Here is a 26,479-nt window from a genome sequence, read left to right on the forward strand (position 1 = left end):
CCCTTCTCCCGAAACAAAACAGGAAACTCACTCTTCTCCACTTCACTGACTCTATATCATGGCCCCTATTGATGTAGTTATTGTTGGAGGCTCATTCGCAGGCCTCCATATTGCTCATTCTGTGCTTCGTGATGTACCTGATGCAAAGGTTGTGCTGATCAACCCCTCAACCAGCTTCTTCTGGAATATTGCTGCCCCACGCATCGTCGCCAAACCCAAGGCCTTCCGCCCCGAGCAGTACTTGCTGCCAATTAAGGAAGCTTTTGCAAGTTACCGGCCGGACGCGTTCGAGTTTCTTCCAGGAGTTGCGACGGCTATCGACACCACCGCCAAGTCAGTCTCCGTAACCCCGAACGAGGGCGAGCCCAAGACCCTACCATATGATTATCTCGTGATCGCGTCGGGCAGCACTACATCTGCCACTACCGGCTCACTCACCGGCACATCCATACCATTCAAGCAGTCGAATCGCGATGATATGGAGCAGCTGATCGAGTCGGCACAGGAAATCATTGCAGGGGCGAAGGAGATCGTGATTGGAGGTGCGGGTCCTATCGGTGTTGAGCTGGCTGGTGAGCTTGCCGACGCAGTGGAACAAAGCGGCAATACCAACAAGGTTTCCATCACGATTGTCTCCGCGACAGATCGCGTGCTCCCAATGCTCAAGTCATCCGCCAGCTCGGCTGCACGGAAGCAGCTAGAGCACAAGAAGGTCAAGGTCGTGACCTCGAAGCGAGTCATTGGGGTCGAGACTCCGGCCGACGATAGCTCCAACTGGACTGTCTCACTGGAAGGTGGAGACAAGCTTTCGGCTGACCTCTATATCCCCACTACCGGTGCGACCCCGAACAACAGTTTTATTCCTACTCAGTTCTTGGACAAGGACGGTTGGATGAAAGTGAACAACGAGATGCGTGTTCAGTCGACCGACGGGTCAACCCTGCCCATCTTTGCTGCCGGTGATATCACCAACTTCTCGATGCGCCTCAGTTTCAAAGCTATCGAGCAAGCGCATGTGGCGGCGGCCAACCTCAAAGCGGCCATTGTAGGTGGTACTGCCATCAAGACCTTCGACCAGGGCGATAGCATTATGATGGTCGTGCCTATTGGTGAAACTGGTGGTACGGGACAAATTTTCGGATTTGTACCTTTCGGCTTCATGGTCAAGATGATCAAGGGCAAGCACTACTTTATTGAAAAGGCCGACAGCGTACTCACTGGCAAGGCTTAGGTTATCCCCATGATTAGGCGTATTCAATGATGCGAATTTTCAGTTTATAATGCTGGTGCATATTTCCGGCAATGACTACATACTGATGTAATTAATGCATAATTTTCCAATCCAAGAATGCGAATGTGAATGTGAATGTTTTTATAGCAGAACAAGAAAGATTGATGTATACTTCATATAGTACTTCATATAGCACTCCGTATGTAGGTCCGAAATACACTCCGTGCAACGTACAACGTACGTCCTCCATAACCCGCTTTATCCCAAAATGGCCAACTGGTCCGTTGCTTAACAATCGTGTATTCGGCTTGTGTATTAATCAACAATTAGCCCATTTGGTTGAGATGCCGAGGGTCACGGTTTTCCTACCTAAAATGGCTGTCTCCGTCGGCCTGAGGTGTCTTGGATTCATCCGTTCCCCACTGTTTTAAGAAAAAACTGGTTCCGTTGCCACAGTTATGTGTTCATCGTACACTCGTTGGACGTACGTTAGGGGCATGGGTAGGGGAATTATGCACATCAAACCATAATCTGTAGAAAGTGGAGTATATTCCCTGGAGCATCACCATCTCGAGAAGCTTCTCCGTGATCCATCTGGTTTATAATCTGAAAAGCAAAACGGATTGGTATTTCAAATCTGATCGGTACAGCCCCGCTTTGTTGAACAGCTCACTCATCATATAAAGAGCTCCCTCCATACTTCGGGGGATTTCTACTTCCCATATTTATCTTTCCTACTACACATATACACCATGTCTACCAACAAAGCTCTCGTGTTCAAGAAGATTCCTCAGGGATATCCCGTTGCTGGGCAGGACCTAGTAATCGAGAGCGCCGACTATGATGCTAGCGTTGCCACTCCCGACAACGGTGTCGTCGTGCAGTCTCTCTACACCAGCTTCGACCCCTACATGCGTGGCCGCATGCGCGCCGCTGAGGCCAAGTCGTACGCCCCCGCCTTTGCCCTCGACAAGCCCATTGATAGCCGCAGCATCGGCAAGATCGTGCGCTCCAACAACGCCAGCTACAAGGAAGGTGATGTGGTCATTGGCCACGTTCCTATCCAGGAGTACGTTGCCCTCAGCGAGCCCGAGCTCGTCCGCATCCAAAAGCTGGACAACCCCCTCGGCATCGAGGACATCCGTGTCTTCCTCGGTGCCCTTGGTATGCCCGGTCTGACCGCATACTCGTCTCTGTACGAGATCGGCAAGCCCAAGAAGGGCGAGACCATCTTCGTCTCCGCTGCCAGCGGAGCCGTCGGCCAGTTGGTCGGCCAGCTCGCTAAGCGCGAGGGTCTCCGTGTCATTGGATCCGTCGGCTCGGACGAGAAGCTCGAGTACATCACCAAGACTCTTGGCTTCGATGGTGGCTTCAACTACAAGACCGAGAAGCCCGCTGATGCCCTTGCTCGTCTCGCTCCTGAGGGCATCGACATCTACTACGAGAACGTCGGTGGAGAGCACCTCGAGGCTGCCCTCGATGCTATGAACAACTTCGGCCGTATCGTCGTTTGCGGTCTGATCTCCCAGTACAACTCTGCCCCGTACCCCATCAAGAACATCCACAATGTCCTCGTCAAGCGTATTACTATGCGCGGCTTCATTGTCGGTGATAAGGGCATGGGTGATGCTTACACCAAGGAGCACCAGGAGAATGTGCAGAAGTGGATCAAGGATGGCTCGTTGAAGGTGCTCATCCATGAGACCGTAGGCATTGACAACGCTGCCGAGGGCCTGATTGGCATCTTCTACGGCAAGAACTTGGGCAAGGCTGTCCTGAAGTTTTAAGTGTTTTATGAGATTGATGAAATAGCGAGATGCCTGGTGCATATATTTTTGTTGAAACATTAGCTAGGAGGTATTGAATACCTCGGTTAGGACTGTTCAGTAGGGACAATATAGATACCTCTGAAAATAGTCAAATCGAACAAACGTTATACAAAAAGAACATGAACATACCGTAAGATAAATATCAATTTGCAACGAACAACTTCATAAAGACTACAGATATACTCCGGAGCCACGAAGAAGATACCCGCAGGGCTAAATGGAGGTTTCTCATAGAGTCTCGGCCAATTTCGGCTGGGCGGATAGCCATCGACCAATCAAATGGCCCGTAAAAGGATGACATATTGACTCGGATTCCCGAGACCTCCAACTTCATCCGCTTGTGTTCGAACAGCGTTTCTGCTTCTTCACATCATACTCTCCACTCACAATGGCTTCATTTGCGCGCTCAACTCTGCTGCGACAGACTCTTGCCCCTCGGGCACCCTTCCTCCAGAAGAATGTCGGCGTTTCGCAGGTCGTCGCTTTCCATGCCTCCGCTAAGAAGCAGATCCTGCCCCCGTTGCCTCGTAAGTAGAGGCCCTGCCGTAATGCTCATTGAGGCATTGCCAGTGGAGAGATCTATTGAATTTCGTTTATGAGCAGTTACTAATTTGATTTTTGCGACACAGAGACCATTGACGGAACTGGTATGTGATTTCCGCGCCTTTCCTACCGAGTCTTCCCTCTCTTTTCGATGGCATTGAGTAGAAATGCCTGCAATGTGTGGAGATATGCAGTCTTCATTGCTCCCAGCGCTCAATTAATGCCCATCAAATCGCAACACCGTATTTCCCGAAGTCTTCGATATTAACCTATTCCAATAGTGAATGACGCCGCTCCCATTCCCACACCCCACCCTTCCGAGGGCAGCTATCACTGGGATTTTGAGAGGTTTGTGCTCCCTTTTGCGCACTACAATGTCGACCTCTGCAACCCCTTCCGGTAACCCCGGCAAGCTCGGAGGAAAAAACCGGCTAACATCTATACCAGACTGGTCTGCGTCGGCCTGGTCCCTCTCACCTTCGCTCCCTTCGCCGCTGGCTCCCTCAACCCGGTCATGGATGCCGTCCTGTGCACTCTGCTTGTCGCACACTCGCACATCGGATTCCAGTAAGAACCTCCCCGCGCTATTCCGCTATTCCCCTCGGTTTACCCCACATCTGCAACCGGAAATCGCAATCTAACATAACTCTACCAGGGCTGCCATCGTCGATTACTTCCCTCCTTCCCGTGTGCCCAAGACCCGTGCCACCTGCAACTGGCTCCTGCGCGCGTTCACTCTCACTACCGCCGTTGGTCTGTACGAGTTCGAGACAAACGACGTTGGTGTGACCGAGGCTCTGCGTCGCATCTGGACGGCATAGAGTGCTGTTACGGTTCCTTGTTTCAGAAATATTGTCTTTTTATTTCCTTTTTATTTCCTGCTTACCAATTTGGTTCTGGTCCATCCAGGCGTTCCGTCCCGCCTCTGTGTATGTCGTTGATTGTTTTTCTTTTGTCTCTGAGCCCGAATCTAATGATCAGTGCCGGATTCCTGCTGCTCAGGGTTGTGAGCTATAGAAAATCAAATGGAATATAACCCCTGTACAAGACATTCTTGGTGCTTTTTGTTTTCTGTATAGTACGTAGTGTAGATATGCAACCAGGTTCTTTGTACACTTTAAATGGTCAGTAGTATTCAATAGAGTACAGTGCTTCTACCAACGTTTGGATTGCTTTCTAATATAAGTTCTAATCCTTTTATCCTTTTAAATTCTATCAGAATGATAATGTAAAGACACAAGTAGACAAGGCTAACAGCAAACAAGAGGATCTAAACTCATACAAAACACCCCTCATTCATCCTCGATCTCCCCATCATCCCCAGAAAAGGCATCCTCATCATCCGCCTTCTCCATAACAGTCTCAATAATCTTGAGCGTCGCCTTGAGCGGCAACCCAATAACATTATCAGCACTGCCCTCAATCTTCTCAATAAGAATCGACCCAAGCCCCTGCAACCCATAACCACCAGCCTTATCCGCGCCCTCGCGCGTGCGCACATAAGCTAAAATCAACTCATCCGTAACATCGCCATCAAACTGCACCAACGTCTCCTCAACCATACTCTCAACCGCATACCCCGGGTCTCGCGCACTAGCCAACGGCGCCATCGCCACAAGCGCCGTGTAGACCTTATGGTTTCCGACGTCACGCAGCGAGCGCAGCATGGCCACGTGGTGTGCTTCGGAGCGGGGCTTTTCCAGGATGGTGCCTGTAGACGGGTCGACGACGACAGTGTCAGCGGCCAAGATCAGGGCTGGCTCGCCCTTGGCCTCGTTGTTGATTTCTTGCGCGTAGACTGCTTCGGCTTTTTTCGTCGCTGTTGCTAGCACGTACTCGAGCGGGCCTAGGCTTTTGGGTAGGTCTTCCTCTGCGTTGGAGGGGATGATTTCTATGTTCGGGAGGCCCAGGAAGGACATTATGTGCTTGCGGCGGGGGGATTGTGAGGCGAGGATTACGCGCCTGCTGCGGAGGCTGTTGAGGATGGGGAGGTTGAGCGGTGGTGGGCGTGGGAGGAGGAGTGATGCACGGTTGGCTTTTGAGATGGGTTTGTCGTAGGCGGGTGGTGGGTCGGATTCGGGGGCGTCGATGTTTTCCATGTGGGATAGGAGGGCTTCTTTGGAGTCTGTCATTTTGGGCGGTTGGTCGTTGGTGTGGCGGGCGATGCGATGCGGGGAATCAGGTGCTTTCTCCGTTCGCTTGTCGAGGCAAATGGTCTTTGTGTGCGGTTGATTGACCTTGCAAGGATATGCAGGGATATTCAATTGGGGATCCCGACTGTCCACGAGATCCTGTATGTTACAGGTTTGCGTGGAGTGTAGAGGCTGCGTTTGCTTCACCCTGCAGGGGCTCGGCAGATATCAGGCGGTAAGCCGAAGTTCTTCACTATCGAATTTTGTGCAGAGTCTATATCGGTATATCACCTTGGTCACCACTGCATTAATTCATTATTTCGTCTAACTTTCCGAGGATATACTCCTTTGTATAATCTGGTTGGCTACCTAGGAAGTGCATGACTGCAATTATTCTCCGTAACCTGTTCACGTGATGCGACCGAAGTACGACTCGGTCAAATAATTCCGACTTTAATTGAAGTAAGGATGTCGCTGTGGGTGCTCAGCCAGAGCTGAAAGGAACTCGATTTCAGTTAACCGTTGGGAAAGAAGAACGCCCCAGTTGCTTCGCAGCAACAGCCATGACCATCCATATACATTCTGGTACCAGGAGCAGAAACAAACCAGAAAAAAGCTTCCATGTACAATGATCAAGGGCAGTAGGAAGAAAAGAAGTAAAAAGTTGCGGCACTGCGTTGATAATCGTTCAGTGCATTGAATGCGGTGGAGGATGCGTGATTGGCTTCAAATCATATGGGAAGATCAAATCTGCCGGGCAACGAGGAAGCCCTGCTGATCATTTCCAAGATCTCATTCGTAATACAGGGCTGGAGTAGATAGACAGGAAAATGAAATTCGTAGCGTGGGTATAAGTTCATATGGTCCAAAATTTGAGAAAAACAGCTCGGACCTCGGCACATGCCTGCAGCCCCGGACCCCCATCGACCAGCGGAGGGGAAGAGGGGCCGCTGGATACCGAACCAAAGCGCAATGAAATGTCGAGGAGAATAGGATCACGTTGGGCGGAAAGAGTCGTCCACGCGGCCGCCTTTGCTCTCGATCTCTGCGATGAGATCGTGGCGTTCTTGCAGCTTTACGTGGATGAAGTCCACGGTCTTCTGCAAAACGATGCTCTCACTCCGACCCTGGCCCTCCAGACCAGGCACCAGCTCTGTGAGGCGATCAAAGCCTTCGCGAATGGCTGCACGTCGTTTTTGCTCCGAGGCAATATGATTGCTCTTTTTTTCTTGATCGGTAAGACGAGGCTTGTCCTTGTCCTGGGCAGATCCCTGCTTGGATGTCCCATTAGGCGTTGAGGACGACCGATCATGGTCATCGTCTGGATTCATCGTGTGTTTGATGACTGGAGGTTTTTGAGAGCAACTGAAAGCGTATGGTAGATGCGCCGGTTGTATACACGGTCCGGGGCTCTTAGTATCGATTGGACGGGATGTATAGATGTCCTTATAGCTCTGAGGCCCCGTCTAGTCAAGGCATCGATGAGGGAGGTGATTGTAATCGGTAAACAACGCTCGGTGGAAGAATGTGAAGGAGTATGAGAGACACGGGAAAGCGATAGGAAGCGATAAGGCCATGGGCCAATGCGGAGTAAACTGGAGGGCCGGGAACGGGCCTTGGCAACTTCTAAACGTCATAGATGGGTCCACTGAACACATCTTGCTTTTTCTCCCGCCCATGTCAATTTTGTCCTCACACCACCTTAACTTTCCGGTCCAATTTACTACCAAAGATCATCATTCCCTCATCGGGATTTCTACTTAGCGAGACTACTGCCGCCACTCATCTCCAATCTTAAACCATCTACCTAGCCCACATTGCGAAATTATCAACGCCGCGGAAATCCTGTACCACCATGGCCTTGGAACCGCTCCGCGGCTCATGCTCTTGCGGTCGAAATGAATACCAAATCAATATTCCGGACGACGTGACAAACCATGCCGAAGTGTACTTTGACAGCAGCCGAGACAATCGTGGGTAAACCAAGCCAAGCTTGCCGATCTCCCGGCTAATATCGCATCCTAGGTCGATTTCACGGTACACCTCTCTCGGCGTGGCTTCGAGTACCTCTCAGCTGGTACCAATCCCACACTCAGTCCTTCTTCCCTGATGAATCGCACTCTTCCATTCGCCGCATCCATTCGCCCCGCCATGCGCCCCGGACTCAGCGTGTCTTCTGTGGCTACTGCGGTACACCCCTGACATTCTGGACGGAGGAGCCCATCGAAGAAGCCAACTTCATGTCTGTCGCGATCGGCAGTCTTCTAGTGGACGACCAGCACGCACTGGATGATCTAAGATTGCTTCCTCGCGACTTTTACGAGGAAGCTCCCCGTGCTGGTATCTCGACCTCATCTGATCTGACACCAACCTCGGAGACCGCTTCATCCTCGGTCATTGTTCCATCGACTACTGATTCTTCGGACATCTCAACTAGTCTACAGCACGGTATAACTGGAGGAATTCCTTGGTTCGAAGAGATGGTAGAAGGGAGCCGCCTGGGCCGTGTGATGCGTACTCGGCGTGGTATGGGAGTCAGTGACGATCAATCAACTTCGATCCAGTGGGAATTTAGCGAATGGCATGATGATGGAACCGGTGCAGGTGGATTCCTGCAGCAGGATCCGGACTCGAGCGTACTCTTCAGGGGAAATCGCAAGCGGGTGAATCAGGCCGATACTGGAATTGAGTCTCCAACGAAGCGAGCAGGGTAATATCTGCAAGTCCCAAGCCCCCATTGACGCGTCTTGAGCTTTTGATGTTTAATGTAATAAAAGATAAATTGACGCTAAAGCCTTTTGTTTTATTTTTCGGACTTGGTGAAAATCAGAGGACGGAGAGTAACAGAAAGACAATCAATACTATTCGCTAGAGATCTTGATAGAACCATCTAGATCAAATGAGTACATATGCTATATCCATCGCTCTTACTCCACTACAATATAGTTTAGGAATTGATGCTTGTACCCCGCCACACCTGAAAATCAGGTGCGCCTTCCTAATTGGGTACCGCTCCTCCCTTGACAACAGTCACAATCTATAGAATGGAATGAAAGACAGTCTCTATAATATATTCCGTCATACAGTAAGAGCTATATAATATATATATTATTTGGTATATTAAGGCTTAGATGAAAAATGTAGTACTAAAAACTAGAATCTATGCATGTACCTTTTGTATGGCCTGCCTAGTAAAATGTACGTCCGTTGTAGCCCACTCGCTTGCGAGAGGATGTAATTTTTGTAACAAAAATGTAAGGACCGATAAAACACCTTACAATTAGGTGGTCGCTCACGTATGGGTGGCGAGCCGTAATTTATGTAACAAACGTAAGGCTGAAATTTTGTCGCACAGCATACCCGAACCGGTCAAGCGCGGTCCAGACACAGCCTACAGGGGCCTGACCAACGTCTCTTAATGACTTCCTAGGCTCTTTTTTTTACCAGTGACAATGTACAACCCTTTGTCAAGTACAGATCATGGTATACTGTGGTAAACCAAGCAAAGGATGCGGCGAGTGCAGGTCCAGGAAGATTCGGTGCGACCAAGCCCAACCGGCCTGTTCGCAATGCACCAGGGCCAAGCGGGACTGCTCCGGATATCGGGACCAACAGGCCCTAATGTTCCGCGACGAGAGCAAATCAGTAATCCGAAAAGCGGTTGCGGCCTCGACACATAGGAAACAAGCGGAACGATCGCGTCGCAGTGCAATCCCAGAAAGGAATCCTGTACGGTCTGGGCTTAGTACCGCGCCAGTGGGGCAGGTCTTGGACTTCCACTCTGATCCACAGCATATCAATCTTGCGCGCCAGCTCGGGAATCGCCCATTGGAGGTCCAGCCGTCACAGGAGTTCGAAACCACCAAAAATGAAGCAATCTGCTTTTTCCTGCGATCAACTGCTATCCCCGGCAGTTTCTTGACTACTGAGATGATCTCTGACTCTTTGGTACAGAGCGGAGGCACTCCGAGTCAGAGAGCTATGAAGGCAAGCGTAGTTGCTACTGCCATGGCTATGCTCTCCCGGGTAAGAGGGCTACCATCGCTTAGAGATGTAGCCCACCGGGAGTATGGATCCGCTTTGAGATTGCTTAATGCCGCTCTAACCGAAATGGAGGAGGCGAAATCAAATCAAACATTAGGCGCTGTCATGCTGCTTGCCAAATATGAAGTACGGAATTTTTCACCCCCTCGGATGGTTTTTGTTGACTCCCTGTTTCTAGGTGATTTCGTCAAGAGCCCCGAATGAAATTGAGAGTTGGACCAACCATATCAGTGGAGCAATGGCCCTGCTAGATCTACGCGGCGCTGATAAACTTAAGACTGACACCGATCTCCGCTTGTTCTTATACCTTCGGTATCAGATTGTGAGTGCTATCGATCACTCCTTCGATCACTCCTTCGATCTCAAGCTAACCCCTCAACAGACCATCAGTTGCCTACAAAGAGACGTGCGCGTGCCTGAGTCACTAATAGAACAAACGAAAATCGCGATGATTCTTCAGCCAGAACAAGTTCACGGCAATCGGCTACTCACGATAATTGGAATACTATCGAACCTTCGCGCAGACATCTGCGCCAATATGTACAACGAGCAGGAGATCATATCAGCAGCGTCGGCTATCGAAGCCAGTTTAATTGCCTGGCTGGCAGCTCTTCCCCCCGAATTCAACTATACCACCCATGTAATCCCCCCCCTCGACTTTTCCATCCAAAAGCGACTCCGAGGCATAACTCCATACGACGATCAATACCACGTGTACTCCTCCGCCTGGGTCTGCCATTCGTGGAACCAATACCGCAGCGCCCGAATCATCGTCAGCGAAATTATTCTCTCCCGTGTCCGGCGATTATCCGACAGTTCCTCTATGACTTTGTTGTCCGAAGAGTTGCGTATCCAATGCAGGACACTTCGATCGACGATCCGGCGGTTAGCCGTGGATATCTGTCGCAGTGTTCCTTTTCACTTCATCGGTCACCAGGTAGATAGGGTGTCTAGTCTCCCGCCGCCTGAACACTACGTTGCGGGCCTTGTGCTCCTCTGGCATCTATTTGTGGCTGGGGTTGTTGAGAACCCCCAACACAGGCTGCGCCGTTGGGTAGTCAAGTGTCTTCAAATGATTGGAAACACGATGGGTATCGACCAGGCGCTGGCAGTGGCAGATATTGTGGCTGATGATCCTGGGGTTTTACATTCCGTGACCGAGGAAGAAGACTCTCACTCTTCAGATCAGGATCTGACGAGGCGAGATCTAGTTACGCCTAGTGGAAATACTTGCCTCGGGGTATATAGCGACTGATATAGTTGTCTTTCTTTTTTCATTCTTGTTTATTATGCCGACAATTTGTCCGTTTCTTTTGTGTTACAGCCTAGGGTTTGGGATTAGCGCCTCATGTTTCGGTTCTCATTATGACTCACGAGTTGTCTCTAACAAACAATCAAAGGAAATCTTAGATCCTCTGTTATAGTCCATCATAGCGTCCAACAAGATCCCAGAAAAAGTAGAGCAAGTGGTCTTCCGTTCACGTTCATCCTATGCTGCGCCTCCTGCATTAGAATTGCCGTATGCGGGGCTGTGTTTGCTCCGCCATCAGTCCCAAAGCACGCTTCCGGACTGTCTGTGCACTTTAAACCTCTTCATACACTCTATATGATTGGTTAAAAAGTGACGCTGGAGCCCGATAATTTTACCTTACCCTGCGGTTGCCCGGCCCTACGAATGAGCGTCTCTCAACATCCCTGTTAATTACAAATAGGGCTGCAGTGAGTCAAATCTGCCTCGCAATTAATGATGGCGATGGCCTTTTCGATCTTTGATACACTTAGGGCGGCCACTAGATTGAATCTCATGTGTTAATGTCCGTGTGTTGATCATGCGTCGGGCGTAAATCCGTGGTTGGTTAGAAGTGTGCCTTGGTCTATGCCTCTACCCTATACTACTCTTTGTATATTGGGTTTCACAGCTAAGCCCCTGATGGCAGACAGTAGATATAAAGAAGTTGTTTCCCGGGTCAGATCCTTCTAGGGCATACCATTTCAGGATATCTGAGCAGTCTCTAAGACAAGTCTATTTGACATATATTCCTCACCTACACTTCATTTTCAACATACAATCTTCAGCCATGGGTGTATGGAACCCGTTCTCAAGGTATCGGAAAGAGCGCAAGGCAGGGACAACCATTACAGGGACCACAGTGACCACACCGACGCATCGTCCATCATGGTCCCGAGGCCGTAGCCCTAATACATCAAATGCCCAATCGTCAGACCGTCCACCACCGTATCAAGAAGAAATTCCAACAATCAGAATCAGCGCCCCCTCCGAACCAGAATCTGATTCCCAGTACGCCTTCCTCGGCCAATTCCATACCATTTTTCTGGTAGACGACAGTTCAAGCATGAGAGGTGAGCTTTGGAACGAAGCCAAAGAAGCCATCGCCGCGATCGCGCCAATCTGCACGAAATATGACAGCGAGGGAATCGACATCTACTTCATCAACCACCGCCCAAAGCCCAACCCCAACAGGTCCAACTACGGCTACGGTTATCCCTACAACTCCGGCTCGGGCTACAGGCGCAGCCCCAGCGGCCATATTCCCGGGGCCAATTTCGACTACAACTACAGCCCGGGCCCCAGACGTCCAACACTCGATGCCAGCGGATACCACAACATCAAAACCGCGCAACTAGTAAGCGAGATCTTCGCCTCTGTCATACCCTCTGGTGGAACCGGAGTCGGGGCTCGACTATTTGATATCCTGGACCCATACACGAAGCTGCTGGAAGCAAAGGAGACAGAGAGACAAGCGCAGAAGCACGTATCGGGAGTTTTGGCCAGGTCAATCGAGCTGGAGCCGGTCGAGTCGGTTAAGCCGATCAATATCATCACGATCACCGACGGGGTGTTTACGGATGATGCCGAGAGTATCATTATCAAGACTGCTCAGACTCTGGATGGCCCTGCTTGTCGTGCTATTCCGTGGCAGGTTGGGATTCAATTCTTCCAGATTGGGAATGACGAGATGGCTCGGCAGTATTTGGATGTTTTGGATAAGGACCTTGGCAGCCGGTGTCATGATTTGCATCTCAGAGATATTGTCGATACTGTTTCTTGGCGAAATCGGGCTGGGGAGCGGTTGGAAGGGTATGGGATTTTGAAGGCTGTGCTTGGGGCTGTTCATAAGAAGTTGGATCGAGATTTGGAGTGTTAGGTGGTTGGTTTCTGATTTATATATTTCCCATCCAATCGCATATTTTGACTGCAAGTGCAAAAGTGACATATCATCTGCACGAGGACGCGCTGGGGGTGGAGAATTCTCGGATATAAGTTTGTTAGCTGAATTTAATTTATTCTCCATGACCAATGAGAGATACTGCAGGCTTTACTTCGGTATATTAGAGCTGAGCTTGCAGCTTTGCGATTTTGTACAATCCATGCACTCGGTAGCAACTGATCTGTTGATCTAGTCAATCTGGTCAGCCTAATTGATCCAACCGATATAATTGCTCTATTGCTTTATTTAATCTAATTGTGCAAAGTGGTACCTTGCATAAAGATCGACGAACTACAATGACGGGGCTGGATCGGAAAGATCGCAAGCCACACCATCTGAGAATCCGAGAGTCCGAGAATCTGAGATCACATTTCTTTCTTTCTTCTTCTTCTTATAACAATCTTATAATTTCTCAGATCAGCACGCATCATTGAACACTTCCAGATCCACTCCCCATCACGGCCGAATTTTATGATCGTCAAGTCTCTCCGCGCGCCGATCTCCTAAAAACCTCGAATTCGTCTCCTAACCCCCTTCTCTCTATTTCTCTCATTTTCAGCCTTCAAGGCTTTGTTCTATCATTTCTACATTCCAATCATTTCAACCGTTTTAACCTCATTTTCCTCCCTTGTTTCAACATCCCTGCAGCGCCAAGAGCCCTCTTAGCGCCGGACTCCTTACGCAGGAACATCACCAACCCGAGTGGTCGGCGCGTCCTCCTTCTGCTCCCCCATTGGTCAACCTTGTCGCCCTGCACAGCGTCGGGGAAATTGCACCCTCGCGGTTCCTGAAGCAATCAGCCTATTTGATTGTTTGGTTTGAGCCCTGTGTGTCCAGGCCATGGCATGTTGTTCTGCGGCGTTGCCCCGAACATACCTGAAACAAATCGTTTATTCTTAGACCTGTCACTTGAACTTGAAACAGGCACAGCGTGCTTCCACCGGCTGTAATTATAGAACCGCCTTTGTCGAGTTGGCTTTGTGTCTGTGAGCTCCGGGGCTTGTTTTGTTTATAAGCTCGGACTTTCAGCTGAGGTCCAAGGGTCTATAGACCGTTCTTCTTGTTGCTTTGCATTTGTATTCTGGGATTCTGTCTTTAGCATTTTGGTTTCTGATTTTGCATTGTTGTGCATTTTCTTTCTCTGATTTGTTCTGTTCATTTGTGCTATTACCTGCCTTGCTCAGCGATCTCTCTTTTGCTCTTTTTCTTATTGTCTTACCTTGCGATGATCTCGACTACCCTCATGACTTTTTTACTGTGAGTGCGCCCAGTGCAATTGATATCTCCATGCGCTGACCGCAATTCAGTATTACCAGACCAGAGGTCCGGTCGGTCAAGCTGCTCGGATCATGGGATAATTTCTCTAAACAATATGCGATGGAAAGAGATGTGCGCGTCGGTCCCGGAAACTGGAGAGGATGCCATACCTTTACGGATATGATAGGTGATGGGCCAGACAAGACCCAATGGCGAACAGGGGGTCTGAAGATGGGTGGTACTTACTGGTATTATGTGAGGCTCAATTCAAGCATATGAGATGAAAGAGCTAACGAGGAAAACAGTATCTACTCGATAATGACATAGAGTATTACAACGAGGCAGAGCCTACGACCACAATGTGCCCGCTTCTTCCGGGGCAACCAATGAATGTGCTAAATGTCCCTATCATTTTACCTGACAGCCGCTCACATGGACGCTCGGTGAGTGCCAGCTCGCAAAAATCCGAACATCTTCGGACCATGAATCCCGAAGACAAGTTCATGAATCCGCGGAAGCCGCCGCCCCAGCCTCAGTCTGTACGGCTTCAGACATCTGCACCAGTATGCCGCGAACCGAGCCCCGCACGGTCTGCGAGTAGATCTCCGATGGCTGGAATCCACCGGAGTGCATCTCAGCCGCACGGTGCTCCTCGGAAGGGCCATAAGAAAGATTCACGTTCTATGTCTCCTCCGAGAGCACGAGCCATTCTAGCTGCTTTAAGGCAACCCGCTGAGGTGGATAGAAGGTTCGAGTCAGTGCAACATGCGAATGCTTCTAAGCTAGCACAGCGGCAGAAAGAGGCTGTTGAGGATCGCCGCAATGTCCCTGGAATCAAGGTTAACACCGGAGTTGCGATTCCATCTTCGAGCCCTCCTGACAAATTTGGTCTGTCCACCATCCAAAGTCGTCGCGCGATGAAGGCACCCGCTGGGGAAACGGCACCGAGCCGTCTTCTCACAGTGCAGACGCGTCCGGATCCCCCCCAAACCAGTCATTCTCGCAGCGTAACAAACGGAAACACCGTCGAATCCGACGAAACTCGTGCGATCAGGGAAGCCCTGAAGGATATCACTTGCTCTGGTGACTTTCCTACTCCAACTGCCGTGTATACCAAAGATAAGAGGCTCCCTACACTTCCAAATACGCCATCTTCGGTCATGGATGAAGCAGTTCGCGCTATCGACGAGAGAGATAGGGAGATGGATGACGAGATCCCGCGCAGTTACTTCTCCAGCATGACAGCAACGACAATCGACTCCGCCCATTCTAGCTTTGTACCTGAATACAGTCGGTTCTCCGGATGGAGTACCGACACTGAAACCGACTACAACCCACGCGAATCGATGGTATCGGCCTCATCTAACCATCACCAGGACGAGTCTTCGGCGGAAAGATGGACAACACCAGACCTCTCGCAGTCTGGCGATGGCGCAACCAATACCGACCCTAATACCCCCCACCTCACTGTCTACTCCAAACCCTCATCTCCGAATTCACCCTGGAGCGTCGGTCTCCCTCAACTCACCGTGTCCCTGTCCACACCTGGCCTCGACTTTTCCGGGTTGGGAATCGAGAACATGGATGAAGTGGAGAGCAACCCCAAGCGCCACGCTGCTCTATTTAGCGCCCTTGAATCAATGGAGGCCTTCGCGATGTCGCGCAGCCCCGACAGCTCCCCGATCCTGCTCTCCCAAGCTTCCAGAGACTCTGACATGGAGCAATATCGCTCTTTCACAGAGCCGAAAGCAGAGTCGAAAATGAGCGAAACTTCCCTCGAGCGGATTCGGTCCCGTCGTAGCAATGCTTCGTTCCAGGGTAATGCTACTATGCAGGAGTTGATGGATGAGCTCAGTTATCTGAAGAATCTGATCCAGGCTGACATGGATGGGGTGCCGTTTTGATGAGACTACCTCAGGGATTTTCTCATGTTCTTACATCATATTACTGGCGCTGGTCGTCGGTATGGAGTTTATGTAATTCGTACATATATCATTTAGCTCTCAATAGAGGAGACATTATATCAAAAGAAATACATCAGAAAGAAAAACAAGTCTCCAATGTGTAAATTTAACCGACCTAGTAGAGAGTAGAGTCAAATTGATGTAAACTCCGTAGTGACGTTGGTGAATCCATATCAACAGATCGGACGAAACACCAAACACACGCGCCAAGAATCCCTCTGTATCCACCACCCGCGATCAACAGCTTCAGCCAAAAAGAAACAGCGCCACCTCAATTCTTGAACCTTTGATGTTCTCAAGAATAATAATGGGCTGAATGGGCAATTTATCTTGAAGAAATACCCAGAATGACAGTCGATGGCCCCCAACTGACCCCCGTCGGGGAGAAGTCCCTACCAGCAAAATGCAAGCCGCAGGCCATGGCGTACTGTCCCACGATGGACCTGATAGCGCTGGCGACCGAGGACGAGGAACTGCGCGTATTCCGACTCAATGGCCAGCGAGTGTTCGGGGGTTCTTTTGGTGGAGATCCGTACCTAGGCGAGGATGAAGAGGACGGCGAGATTAGAGGGATGGCGTGGAAAGGGAATGGTAAGTTTGAATTTCCTTGTCGCTGAGCTTTGCTATATCTCTTTTCCTATAATCGGATCTTACCCGTCTTGCTGTTTATTTCACGCGCGCTCATTTACTAATGCTACACCAGGTCGCCTTCTCGCTGTCGCGTGTGGAGATGGCTCGCTCCGCATCATCAGTTCGTACACCGGGAAGACGGTGCACAACTATCAGACCTATCAGCAGAAAGAGGAACAACCCAATCCCACTGAGAACCCGTCACCCAAGGCGACCTGCGTTGGGTGGGGTGTCAATTTCACCGATAGCAAAGCCGCACAGCGGCACTTGCATGAATCCGCGGGCCAGGTCTCCATCGACGACCTTTTAGCCCCGGGAGTGTATCCCTCCAAGGCAGCCATCATGCTCAAAGCAGACTTGCCAAGAGAGCTTGCCTTGCTGGACATTGAGAGCTCGCTGCCGAAGCTGAGCACTCTGCCTGCAACAGGAGGCGAGGATGACGTTTTCAGCTCGCGCGCGTCCCTAGACGCCATCTTCCATTCATCGAAAGATACCAATGACTCGGTCGATGTGCTCTCCGTCGGGTTTAGCGATGGTACTGTTCACCTGCGTATTTTTGATTGCTTTGAGATTGGCTCTTTCCCTGTGGGAAGCTCTCCCGGTATCCCCGACTCGTGCCGTATCTTGCGGCATGCTTCGCACCCGTTGAGCTCTACACATGCTCTACTGACATCGCCGGTCAAGGGAGACACTCGTGGTCCGCTTGAGCTTGTCACGATGGACCTTCGCTTTATTACGAAGTCTGGGAGATATCTGTCTCTTCTTGCGTCGAAAACTACTCAGCTTCAGAATTTGCTCCGCTATATTGGTCAGGTGCAGCGGCAGATTGAGCTTGAGTGGAAGAATGCCCAGGAGCTTCCTGCGCGCTTCTTGCGTAGTGTCAATGAGGACTTGAAGGAAAAATGCCAGTGTGATTTTATCACTGCTATCTATCACCTGGTGGTCACTGGTCATTGCTTCGAGCCCATGAAAGAATTCCTCACGGATATTGTTGGAGAAAGAGTAAGTGAGCCTTGCCATTTGGGAGATGGTGTGCTAATGGACGGCATAGGGCCACAAGAGATGGGATAAAGCTGTCTTGGGCGGCTACGAGAATATCCGGCGACTGACACACGAATGTCTCCTCCCAGCCTTGGAGCGCAGTCAAGTACTTCTCAGTCGATTGGTTGGATTGTCTAAATTCCACAAGCTAAGTGATGTCCTTGGGCTGGACACGACCAAGCTTAATGCCATCGTGGAGACACTTGATTGTCTCCATCTTCTTGCACACTCTGTTCTCACGCATGCCAACGAGGAAATGGGACAATTTACCGCTTTCTCTAGATGGCTTCGGTACGAGATTCAGGTTCTTAATAGCGAGCCCTTGTCGCAGACACGGGAAGAACTGCTGGAGAAAAGAGACTTGTTCGATGTCCCTCCAACTGTGAAGTATATCAAAGGCGCATTGACCAAGAGTGCTCTACGGAACTTCATCCGCCAACTTCCTATGATCGGAGTTGTTCAGCCTCCTGCACCTCCCGCTGATAAGTGGCTTCCAGATGGCCACGACCGCTCGTTCTTCGATACTTTCAAGTCACTTCTTCAACAGCAACGCGAGTCCCGGGACAGGGGTGGCGATGGTACATCGATAGAGACGCCTAAGCTCAATGACTTGACGAAGCGTCTGGGGATCCAGTTTGAGAAGGTCTTTGAAGAGATTGCCTTGACTCAGCGCAGAGGAATTCTCTATCGCTCGCCTTTGACGCTTCACTCTGATTGCGACCAAGAGGTTACCGATCTGACTTTCTGTTACGAGGTAGTTTAAGACTGGTGACTTTTGTATCGTTCTAAGCTAACTTTCGCTACAGGATGCTATAGAAGGCCAGCCTTGCTCAGTATATGTCGCTACCCGATCAGTCACATCAAAACATCAAGGTTCGTCATACAATCAATCATCAAATCCAGTTTCTTATACTCACGCAAATAGTCTATATCTACCGCATCGTCCTTGACTCAGTCGGTGGCGTCAGCTCAACAAGAAGTACCTCCCTCGCAACCCTCGACCTCCAAAACGGCGAAGTCCGCCAACTCCAATTCGTCAACGACGACACACTCATGATTCTCTGGCGCGATAGCAGTAAGTCACTCACACATCGACTTCATATTCCTCCTCTAAATTCTGTATGCAATCTAACAATCTATCGAACAGAAGGATCCTCCCATCTCCTCAACTTCCCCTTCCAACCCGACTCAGCACAACCCCAAAGCGAAGCAAGCCACCCATTACCTGTAGTCCTTGGCTACATTGAATGTGACAGCACGCCATCCGTTCCAAAACCTACTACCCCGCCCACGACACTAGATCTCTCGCCTGAATTCCACCACACGAGTGTTCTTATACATATCTTCGCTCTACATGGCCCTAAGGCACGGCCTATCCATGTTGATGTCAATGGACGGAAGGGACGGCGCGCTATTTGTGTTTTGTATGGGGATGCTATGCGGTACGAGGTTTTGGACCTAGATGCTGCGATGGGAGAGGACGAGGACGAGGAAGACGATGAGGATTACCAAGAGGGGGGTGAGGAGGAAGATGACGACGACGAGGAAGTCTTCGATAGTGATGAAGAAAATAATGAGAACTAGGATTACATTGTTATATGGGAATCTGCGTCATTCACGGGATATGGTAGATCAACATTGCATCACTTCCCGGTCTAGACCTGCATAACTTCGGATAAGAACTTCAAGTAATCCTGAACCAGTTGGGGGAAAGGGGAGCTTTATGTTATAGTTGCTGGCAGTGAGACTTATCTGCGCTTTTCTAGCGTCCCTTCTTCCAAGATATATATGCACCTATACTGTGATAGTTAGTTCGTTGATAGTATTGCTGCTGCCCTCATTTATACCGAACGTTGTATAGTCAGATTTCTGTCAGTGAGTTATGCATATTCATTGATCCTACCATACCTTGCTTTACACCCTGAATTCTGTCATATTTCAACACCTTATAAGTTCAGATAACTATAAGTCCAGATGGTCACAAATTCAGGATTTGAATTTATTAGATTGTCTCTTAAGCAGCAAAGCCTCATAAACAAAGAAAATCGGCTATCTAAAACTTCTAATAAGAAGTATCAGGGTTGTTGATCCATTCAGACCAGTTGACCCTTTGGGGTGGCTTAGCTAGGTCGAACCAGTAGGGCTTTGCCTCATTCCAGGGTGTTGGCTTAACCTCAAACCACTGACGGAAGCCGACCATAAAACTATAGGCTATAAATTAGTAAATCCCTTTAGAGCAAGCACAGTGCAACTGATAAGGAGGATCGTACATTACCGGAGGCGGAATACCAAACTAAATGTGAGAACAAAGGGCAAATGCCAATAATTTCGGTCTCACTAAAAGGGGCCGATGTTAGTATATATCTATAATAGGCAACGTGGAATAGAGGCGTTAACTTCTTCCCGAATATTGTGGCGTTGATCAACACTCATATCCCAGAAGACCTTTGCGCCAAGACTATCCCCTAGCTAAATACCAGGCACTTGCTCCCACGCAACGAGACCAGGAAGCCAGCGGGTACAAGAGCAGAGCTCTCTTGCTCCTCTTCCCTATATCCTAGGAGGCGGGGGGTGACTTCCGACTGCTTATCGGTAAGAGTCTTATATGCTACTAGCTCGGGCGGAGTCCACGCCCTAGCTTGCCTAGCGCGGGTAGTATAATCGTCAAACTCTGTGCCCAGGTGGGGCAGTTGCTTATATATCCTAACGAACGCGATTTTGCTAGCATCTCCGTGTTTGTTGCACTGGTACTTGACGGAGGCATAGGAGATAGCGGAGTGGTCGGGATTTTTTCGGTGCTCGTGTTCGTTAACGCGCTTGAGGACAATCCAGCATCGAAGACAATACTACGGAGCTCGGGGCCCCGGAACCAGGAATGCTGCGAAGTCATTTCAATTGATAAGACTGAAGGAGCAGGGTACGGAAACATAATGATGGCATGGCGAAGAGGGAGCAAGTTGATAGCTAAGTGATGTAAGAGAATGGTGAACTTTATTTTTGGCATCGTGAGTGAGAATAATCTAAGAGAGTGTTCAGTTGGTTAACTTAAGATAGCAATACTTCAATATGCTGGCAATCTTTTTTTTAAGTTATTTCTCTCTCTCAGTACTATAAAAGAATAATGAGTAGCAGAACGGAATAGGTACGATATAAAATGGCGGTAAATGTCATAAACCGTACTCCGTACAGAGGACTTTCTCTATGTAGACCTAGGAATAAGCTATAATCCTTTGCTTATTTCGTTAAGTCTCCAGTTAAGATCCAAGAGGCACAAATTTCATGGTCACCAAGCTACAAAAATGCAACGAACACAAGGTGAACAGCAAATATTGATCTTCTCAGATGCATCACTTTTTGGTAAAAAGTCCTTGGCTGCAAGGGAGGGACCCGGCCTGAGGCAGAAGATCACGTGTATATGACTAACCCCTCCACAGGGCCAATCAGAGATTGCCCCCCGTAGAACCTCACCCATTGTGGTCTTTCGTGCTTCGAATCTTTGTTTTAGTCTCTTCACATATCTTGCACTTCTACAGCTATTCCCATCTCCTCCAGACCTTTCCACCCAATTATTGTGTGTTGAAATCTGGGCGTGCACTCAAGGCACCTTTTCCTCTCTGCTTCTCGTCGCGGAAAGACCTAGTGCATGCCGCCTCGTCATATCCACAAAAACACCCGTCCCTTCTTCCCACTCTTCCACAGGAAATCCTCTTTCCACCACTGCTTCTATCGTGGTGATCAGCGAGTGTTGAACCCTTGATTGATCCGGGTCCAGAGGGGTTTTAAAGTCTTTTTTCTAATCTCTTCTCCACCTCTTTTTTCCGTCTTTTTTCTCCCCCCCCCCCCACATCCCTCATTTCTTTGCACATCATGGACGCCCGTCAGGTGTTGCAGAGTACCCTCGCGCCAGATGCGGCCGAGCGTAGCAATGCCGAACAGCAACTCGCCCACGCTGCGGAGGTTGACTTCGTATGTGTCTCCTCTTACCCCCCTTCGTCCTGTCACGAGCCATGAAAGATTTCCCCAGGATTCCGAATACTGATACTTTTGTCGCCTGATAGGCTGCCTACCTCATCACCCTCGGTCAAGAACTCGCCAACGAAAGCAGCCCCGCTCACATCCGTGTGGCTGCTGGTATCGCTTTGAAGAACGCTTTCACTTTCCGGGACCAAGCCAAGTTGCGCGAGGTGCAGCTTCGATGGGCCCAGAGCATCAACGCCGAGACCAAGTCACAGGTTAAAGAGCTTGCGCTCAAGACCCTGCAGTCACCCGATGCTCGCGCCGGAAATGCTGCCGCTACACTGATTGTTTCCATCGCCGCCATCGAGTTGCCGCGTGGTGAGTGGCCCGAATTGATGGGCATTCTTGTCCAAAATGTCGCTACTGGAGACGACGCACTGAAGCAGTCATCTCTCACTGCCATCGGTTACATTTGCGAGTCGCAAGATCCTGATCTCCGCGCCAGCCTGACACAACACTCCAATGCTATCCTTACCGCGGTCGTCCAGGGTGCTCGGCGCGAGGAGCAGAACATGGATGTTCGTTATGCTGCTATCGCCGCTCTTAGTGATGCTGTCGATTTCGTGCGAACCAACATGGATAACGAGGGAGAGCGTAACTATATTATGCAGGTCGTCTGCGAGGCCACCCAGGCCGATGAGGTCCGTGTGCAGGCTGCTGCATTCGGCTGCTTGAACCGCATCATGGGATCCTACTACGAGAAGATGCGCTTCTACATGGAGAAGGCTCTGTTTGGCCTGAGCATCATGGGCATGAAGAGCGAGGAAGAGGAAGTCGCCAAGCTGGCTATTGAGTTCTGGTGCACAGTCTGCGAGGAGGAGATCGCTATCGAGGATGACAACGCTGAGGTAATTAAGCGCATAAGGCTGAGTGACCTTGACCATGTACTGATATCATGTTACTTTAGGCTCAGCAAGAGGGCGTTGAGGCTCGTCCTTTCTTCGGATTTGCTCGCGTTGCTACCCGCGAAGTTGTTCCCGTTCTGCTGCAATCTATGTGCCGACAGGACGAGGACGCTGGTGATGATGAGTACAATGTCTCCCGTGCTGCCTACCAGGCTATGCAGCTTTACGCCCAGTGTGTGCAGGGTGATGTTATTCAGCCCGTCGTGACGTTCGTCGAGGAGAACATCCGTAATGAGGACTGGCACCGCCGTGATGCTGCTGTCGCTGCTTTTGGCGCTATCATGGAAGGCCCCGAACCCAGTGTTCTAGAGCCTCTGATCAAACAGGCCTTGTCTGTTTTGCTTGGCATGATGGAGGATAGCTCTATCTCCGTCCGGGACTCCACCGCCTACGCCCTGGGCCGCGTGTGCGACTGCTGCCCCGAGGTCCTCGATCCCGAGGTCCACCTCCAGCCGCTTATCTCTTGTCTTTTCAACGGCCTCGCCAACTCCCCCAAGATCGCTAGCTCCTGCTGCTGGGCTCTTATGAACGTCGCAGACCGATTCGCTGGTGACGATGGCTCACAGACCAACCCTCTCTCAAAGCACTTTGAAGACAGTGTGAAGTCCCTACTGACCGTGACCGAGCGGTATGTTCCCTAAGCGATAACCCTTTGATTCCTTTCATCTAACGCCCGTACAGACAAGACGCCGATAACCAGCTCCGTACCGCTGGATATGAAGTTCTCAACTCCTTTGTTATGAACTCTGCTAACGATAGCCTGCCTATGGTTGCTAAACTCTCAGATGTTATCATCCAGCGTCTTGAGCACACTGTTCCCATGCAGCAGCAGGTCGTTAGCGCTGAGGACCGTATTCTCCTCGAGGAGATGCAGACCAGCTTGATCAGTGTCATTCTGGCCATCGTTCAGCGCTTCGAGGCCGAGATCAAGCCTCAGGCTGACCGTATTATGAGCGTGCTGCTTCAAGTACTGACTACCCTTGGCGCAAAGTCGAGCGTGCCGGATGTCATCTTCGCCACCGTTGGTGCTATTGCAAGTGCTCTTGAGGATGATTTCATCAAGTACATGGATTCATTTAGCCCATTCCTGTACAACGCCTTGGGCAACCAGGAAGAGCCCGGCCTCTGCGCTATGGCCATCGGCTTGGTCAGTGACATTGCTCGTGCTTTGAATGAGAAGGTCCAGCCTTACTGCGACACCTTCATGAACCTCCTGCTCAAGACTCTTCAGGTAAGATTGTTCCTTCATATATATCGAGCTTCATATATATCGAGGTTGACGTCTAATGCTAATTTTACAAACAGACTTCCACCAACCAGCTCAAGCCTGCGATTCTTGAGACCTTCGGCGATATCGCCCAGGCCATCGGAACCAACTTTGATACGTACTTGGCGGTCGTTGGCCAGGTTCTCCAGCAAGCCTCCAGCGTGACCACCAGCTCCGACCTCCCATACGACATGGTGGATTATATTGTTTCTCTCCGTGAGGGCATCATGGATGCTTGGGGTGGTATTCTTCTGTCCTACAAGGGCACTCCTTCCAGTACGTTACTCTTCACTCTCCACACATACGATCTCAACATGCTAATTAGCTTGCAGTCACCCAACTCCAGCCTTTCATCGAGTCTATCTTCCAGCTTCTTCACATTATCTCCCAGGAGAGCAACCGCAGCGAAGGTCTGATGCGATCTGCCATGGGTGTTATTGGGTATGTCTTGCCGGCTTCTATTCTCGATTAAATATACTAACTATTCAATAGTGATCTTGCTGATGCTTTCCCCAACGGAGAGCTCGCTGTTTACTTCCGCAACGACTGGGTCACTTCCCTCGTGAGAGAGACTCGCACAACCAGACAGTACAGCGAGCGCACAATTGAGACTGCCCGCTGGACTCGTGAGCAAGTCAAGCGTCAGATCAACATGGGCGCTGGTATGTCGTAAAGCCGTGATTATGTCTTACCTGGTTGATTGCCACTGATTCTGGTCCGGTCCCGTCTGCCAAAGCATCTGCCACCCACTTCGGGCCTGTTGGTGTCAATGCCACAGGTCCTAGGGTCGCTTGAGCCCACACCCAATCGGTGCTCCTGATGTGTACAGGATAGCTGTTCTATTCTCGACGTTGTCGTACTGAACGCTTGGGCGGTAGCCTCAAATCCCTCTCCCCTTTATTTCCCAGCACAGGATTCCCCTCCCATAACTCCCTTTGGTCGCGAACTCCGTTCCCCCATACCTTTGCTGCTGCTCAATTCCCTTATGACACACATTCGAATGAGTAACCTTTCCCAATCCCTGTACGGCCCTGTCTGATTTTCCTTTTTCTTCTTGATACAACCCTTTCACCTTTTCATCTTTCCCAATCCCCTTCTATGTTGTTTTTAATTAGACAAGACCCCGCCCCTCGCATATTATAGCATTGCGAATCATGTAGCCCAAGAATTCATGTATCCCCTCCCCCTCTACTGTGCTCCCCATTCATGTATCCTTTCCCCTCATGTCACCCCCTCCAGAAAAGAGTCATTGTCATGAAAAAGCTGTCCCTGATTTCGTCTCCCTTCCTCGTATACACCGATATTTGCCCACAACCATGCTATCAAGCTGGAAACCCATGTATAGAACCGCCCATCTGAATCTTTCCCGCGGACGGAATAAGTGAATTATGCTGCTGATGAGTTAGTAGTAGTAGGAGTAAAGATGTTTGTATCACTATCTGTTTTGATCTTCTAATGGTGATTTTTTTCTTTTTTTCGAGCTCTCATTTTGCTTCTATACTTTGTATTATGTAGGTACAATCTGGAGTTCCAGATATATTATTCATTGTAGTTATCTGGTACAGTTCACTAGTTAACAGAATAGTGATGCCTTCTAACCTTCGAAGGTTCAGGCACCGACATGTAGCAGCTTATCACCACGTGACCATTTTCTGATAAGGGCTACCTCACACACAAACCCTACCCGCGCACCACCCGAAAACCAAACTTTCACCGATCGTCAGATTCTTCCGCTTCAACCATCGACGACCATCTCTCGAGGTATGTGCTATATCCTCCCCCAACAACAGCCTTCCAGCTAGTCTGGGGATGCAATCATCTTGTCTAGATTGCTTCCTTTTGAATTATAGACAATTCTCAGGAATCGCGATCCAGGAAGCCAAGATGATACGCATCTCCCAACTCGGCACGGGCTGAAGAACTCCTTGCAATGCAAAAAAGGGGCACTCTTTGCGCTCGAAGACTAGTGGTGGCTGACTTAAATCGCCTTCGTCGAACAGATACCTCATAATCCTTACTTTTAAACGTTACGATTTGAGAATCTCGATTCTACTAAACCGTCAAAATGGTCAAGACCTCCGTCCTCAACGATGCGCTTAACGCCATGAACAACGCCGAGAAGGCTGGCAAGCGCCAGGTCCTCATCCGTCCTTCCTCCAAGGTTATCGTCAAGTTCCTTGCTGTCATGCAGAAGCACGGTACGTGAATTTTGAAATTTTCTCGTCTTTTCATTTCTTGTTGCGTTTTTGTTTCCTATGACCTGTCTTGAGAATATTTGGGGGGGGGGGGGGGGGGGGGGGGGGGGGGGGGGGGGGGGGGGGGGGGGGGGGGGGGGGGGGGGGGGGGGGGGGGGGGGGGGGGGGGGGGGGGGGGGGGGGGGGGGGGTGTT

At 50.1% G+C, this 26,479-nt stretch overlaps 12 protein-coding genes across 12 annotated transcripts in view; 9 read left to right on the plus strand and 3 right to left on the minus strand.

Annotated features, from left to right (window-relative positions):
- Positions 1–58: 58 nt before the first annotated feature.
- LCP9604111_3978 (NAD(P)/FAD-dependent oxidoreductase) lies at positions 59–1,231 on the plus strand (the record flags this gene model as incomplete). Its single annotated transcript, XM_039071625.1, has 1 exon — positions 59–1,231. One exon carries the CDS (start codon positions 59–61, stop codon positions 1,229–1,231), a length of 1,173 nt encoding a protein of 390 aa, XP_038930062.1.
- Positions 1,232–1,983: 752 nt separating this feature from the next.
- Positions 1,984–3,018, plus strand: LCP9604111_3979 (MDR family NADP-dependent oxidoreductase; the record flags this gene model as incomplete). Its single annotated transcript, XM_039071626.1, has 1 exon — positions 1,984–3,018. The coding sequence occupies one exon, from the start codon at positions 1,984–1,986 to the stop codon at positions 3,016–3,018; it is 1,035 nt and encodes a 344-aa protein (XP_038930063.1).
- Positions 3,019–3,448: 430 nt separating this feature from the next.
- Positions 3,449–4,424, plus strand: LCP9604111_3980 (CybS family protein; the record flags this gene model as incomplete). Its single annotated transcript, XM_039071628.1, has 5 exons — positions 3,449–3,587; positions 3,690–3,707; positions 3,885–3,951; positions 4,051–4,170; positions 4,259–4,424. 5 exons carry the CDS (start codon positions 3,449–3,451, stop codon positions 4,422–4,424), a joined length of 510 nt encoding a protein of 169 aa, XP_038930064.1.
- A 471-nt stretch (positions 4,425–4,895) lies between these two features.
- LCP9604111_3981 (nucleotide diphosphatase) lies at positions 4,896–5,735 on the minus strand (the record flags this gene model as incomplete). The annotated part of the gene is made up of 1 exon (XM_039071629.1): positions 4,896–5,735. The coding sequence occupies one exon, from the start codon at positions 5,733–5,735 to the stop codon at positions 4,896–4,898; it is 840 nt and encodes a 279-aa protein (XP_038930065.1).
- Positions 5,736–6,730: 995 nt separating this feature from the next.
- On the minus strand, positions 6,731–7,066 carry LCP9604111_3982 (transcriptional regulator family: Helix-loop-helix; the record flags this gene model as incomplete). Its single annotated transcript, XM_039071630.1, has 1 exon — positions 6,731–7,066. The coding sequence occupies one exon, from the start codon at positions 7,064–7,066 to the stop codon at positions 6,731–6,733; it is 336 nt and encodes a 111-aa protein (XP_038930066.1).
- A 524-nt stretch (positions 7,067–7,590) lies between these two features.
- Positions 7,591–11,034, plus strand: LCP9604111_3983 (transcriptional regulator family TF; the record flags this gene model as incomplete). The annotated part of the gene is made up of 5 exons (XM_039071631.1): positions 7,591–7,708; positions 7,761–8,445; positions 9,416–9,905; positions 9,958–10,101; positions 10,162–11,034. 5 exons carry the CDS (start codon positions 7,591–7,593, stop codon positions 11,032–11,034), a joined length of 2,310 nt encoding a protein of 769 aa, XP_038930067.1.
- Positions 11,035–11,857: 823 nt separating this feature from the next.
- LCP9604111_3984 (uncharacterized protein) lies at positions 11,858–12,946 on the plus strand (the record flags this gene model as incomplete). The annotated part of the gene is made up of 1 exon (XM_039071632.1): positions 11,858–12,946. One exon carries the CDS (start codon positions 11,858–11,860, stop codon positions 12,944–12,946), a length of 1,089 nt encoding a protein of 362 aa, XP_038930068.1.
- A 1,288-nt stretch (positions 12,947–14,234) lies between these two features.
- LCP9604111_3985 (uncharacterized protein) lies at positions 14,235–16,170 on the plus strand (the record flags this gene model as incomplete). Its single annotated transcript, XM_039071633.1, has 3 exons — positions 14,235–14,266; positions 14,317–14,521; positions 14,572–16,170. The coding sequence occupies 3 exons, from the start codon at positions 14,235–14,237 to the stop codon at positions 16,168–16,170; spliced, it is 1,836 nt and encodes a 611-aa protein (XP_038930069.1).
- A 407-nt stretch (positions 16,171–16,577) lies between these two features.
- LCP9604111_3986 (uncharacterized protein) lies at positions 16,578–19,485 on the plus strand (the record flags this gene model as incomplete). Its single annotated transcript, XM_039071634.1, has 6 exons — positions 16,578–16,821; positions 16,934–17,862; positions 17,912–18,655; positions 18,708–18,774; positions 18,827–18,976; positions 19,049–19,485. 6 exons carry the CDS (start codon positions 16,578–16,580, stop codon positions 19,483–19,485), a joined length of 2,571 nt encoding a protein of 856 aa, XP_038930070.1.
- A 478-nt stretch (positions 19,486–19,963) lies between these two features.
- On the minus strand, positions 19,964–20,905 carry LCP9604111_3987 (uncharacterized protein; the record flags this gene model as incomplete). The annotated part of the gene is made up of 4 exons (XM_039071635.1): positions 19,964–20,105; positions 20,172–20,194; positions 20,379–20,544; positions 20,610–20,905. 4 exons carry the CDS (start codon positions 20,903–20,905, stop codon positions 19,964–19,966), a joined length of 627 nt encoding a protein of 208 aa, XP_038930071.1.
- Positions 20,906–21,768: 863 nt separating this feature from the next.
- Positions 21,769–25,717, plus strand: LCP9604111_3988 (karyopherin beta; the record flags this gene model as incomplete). Its single annotated transcript, XM_039071636.1, has 8 exons — positions 21,769–21,867; positions 21,960–22,766; positions 22,826–23,451; positions 23,505–24,054; positions 24,129–24,366; positions 24,423–24,531; positions 24,583–24,752; positions 25,704–25,717. 8 exons carry the CDS (start codon positions 21,769–21,771, stop codon positions 25,715–25,717), a joined length of 2,613 nt encoding a protein of 870 aa, XP_038930072.1.
- Positions 25,718–26,155: 438 nt separating this feature from the next.
- The window catches only part of LCP9604111_3989 (40S ribosomal uS8 domain-containing protein), a gene marked incomplete at both ends in the record, with an annotated part of 926 nt that continues 602 nt past the window's right edge, over positions 26,156–26,479 (plus strand). The window contains one exon of the mRNA XM_039071637.1: positions 26,156–26,288. Coding sequence (XP_038930073.1) covers positions 26,156–26,288 — 133 coding nt within the window. The remainder of the gene's footprint in view (positions 26,289–26,479) is intronic.

Source organism: Penicillium roqueforti (genome assembly GCF_015533775.1).
Source record: "Penicillium roqueforti strain LCP96 04111 chromosome Unknown scaffold_07, whole genome shotgun sequence".
Lineage (NCBI taxonomy): Eukaryota > Fungi > Ascomycota > Eurotiomycetes > Eurotiales > Aspergillaceae > Penicillium > Penicillium roqueforti.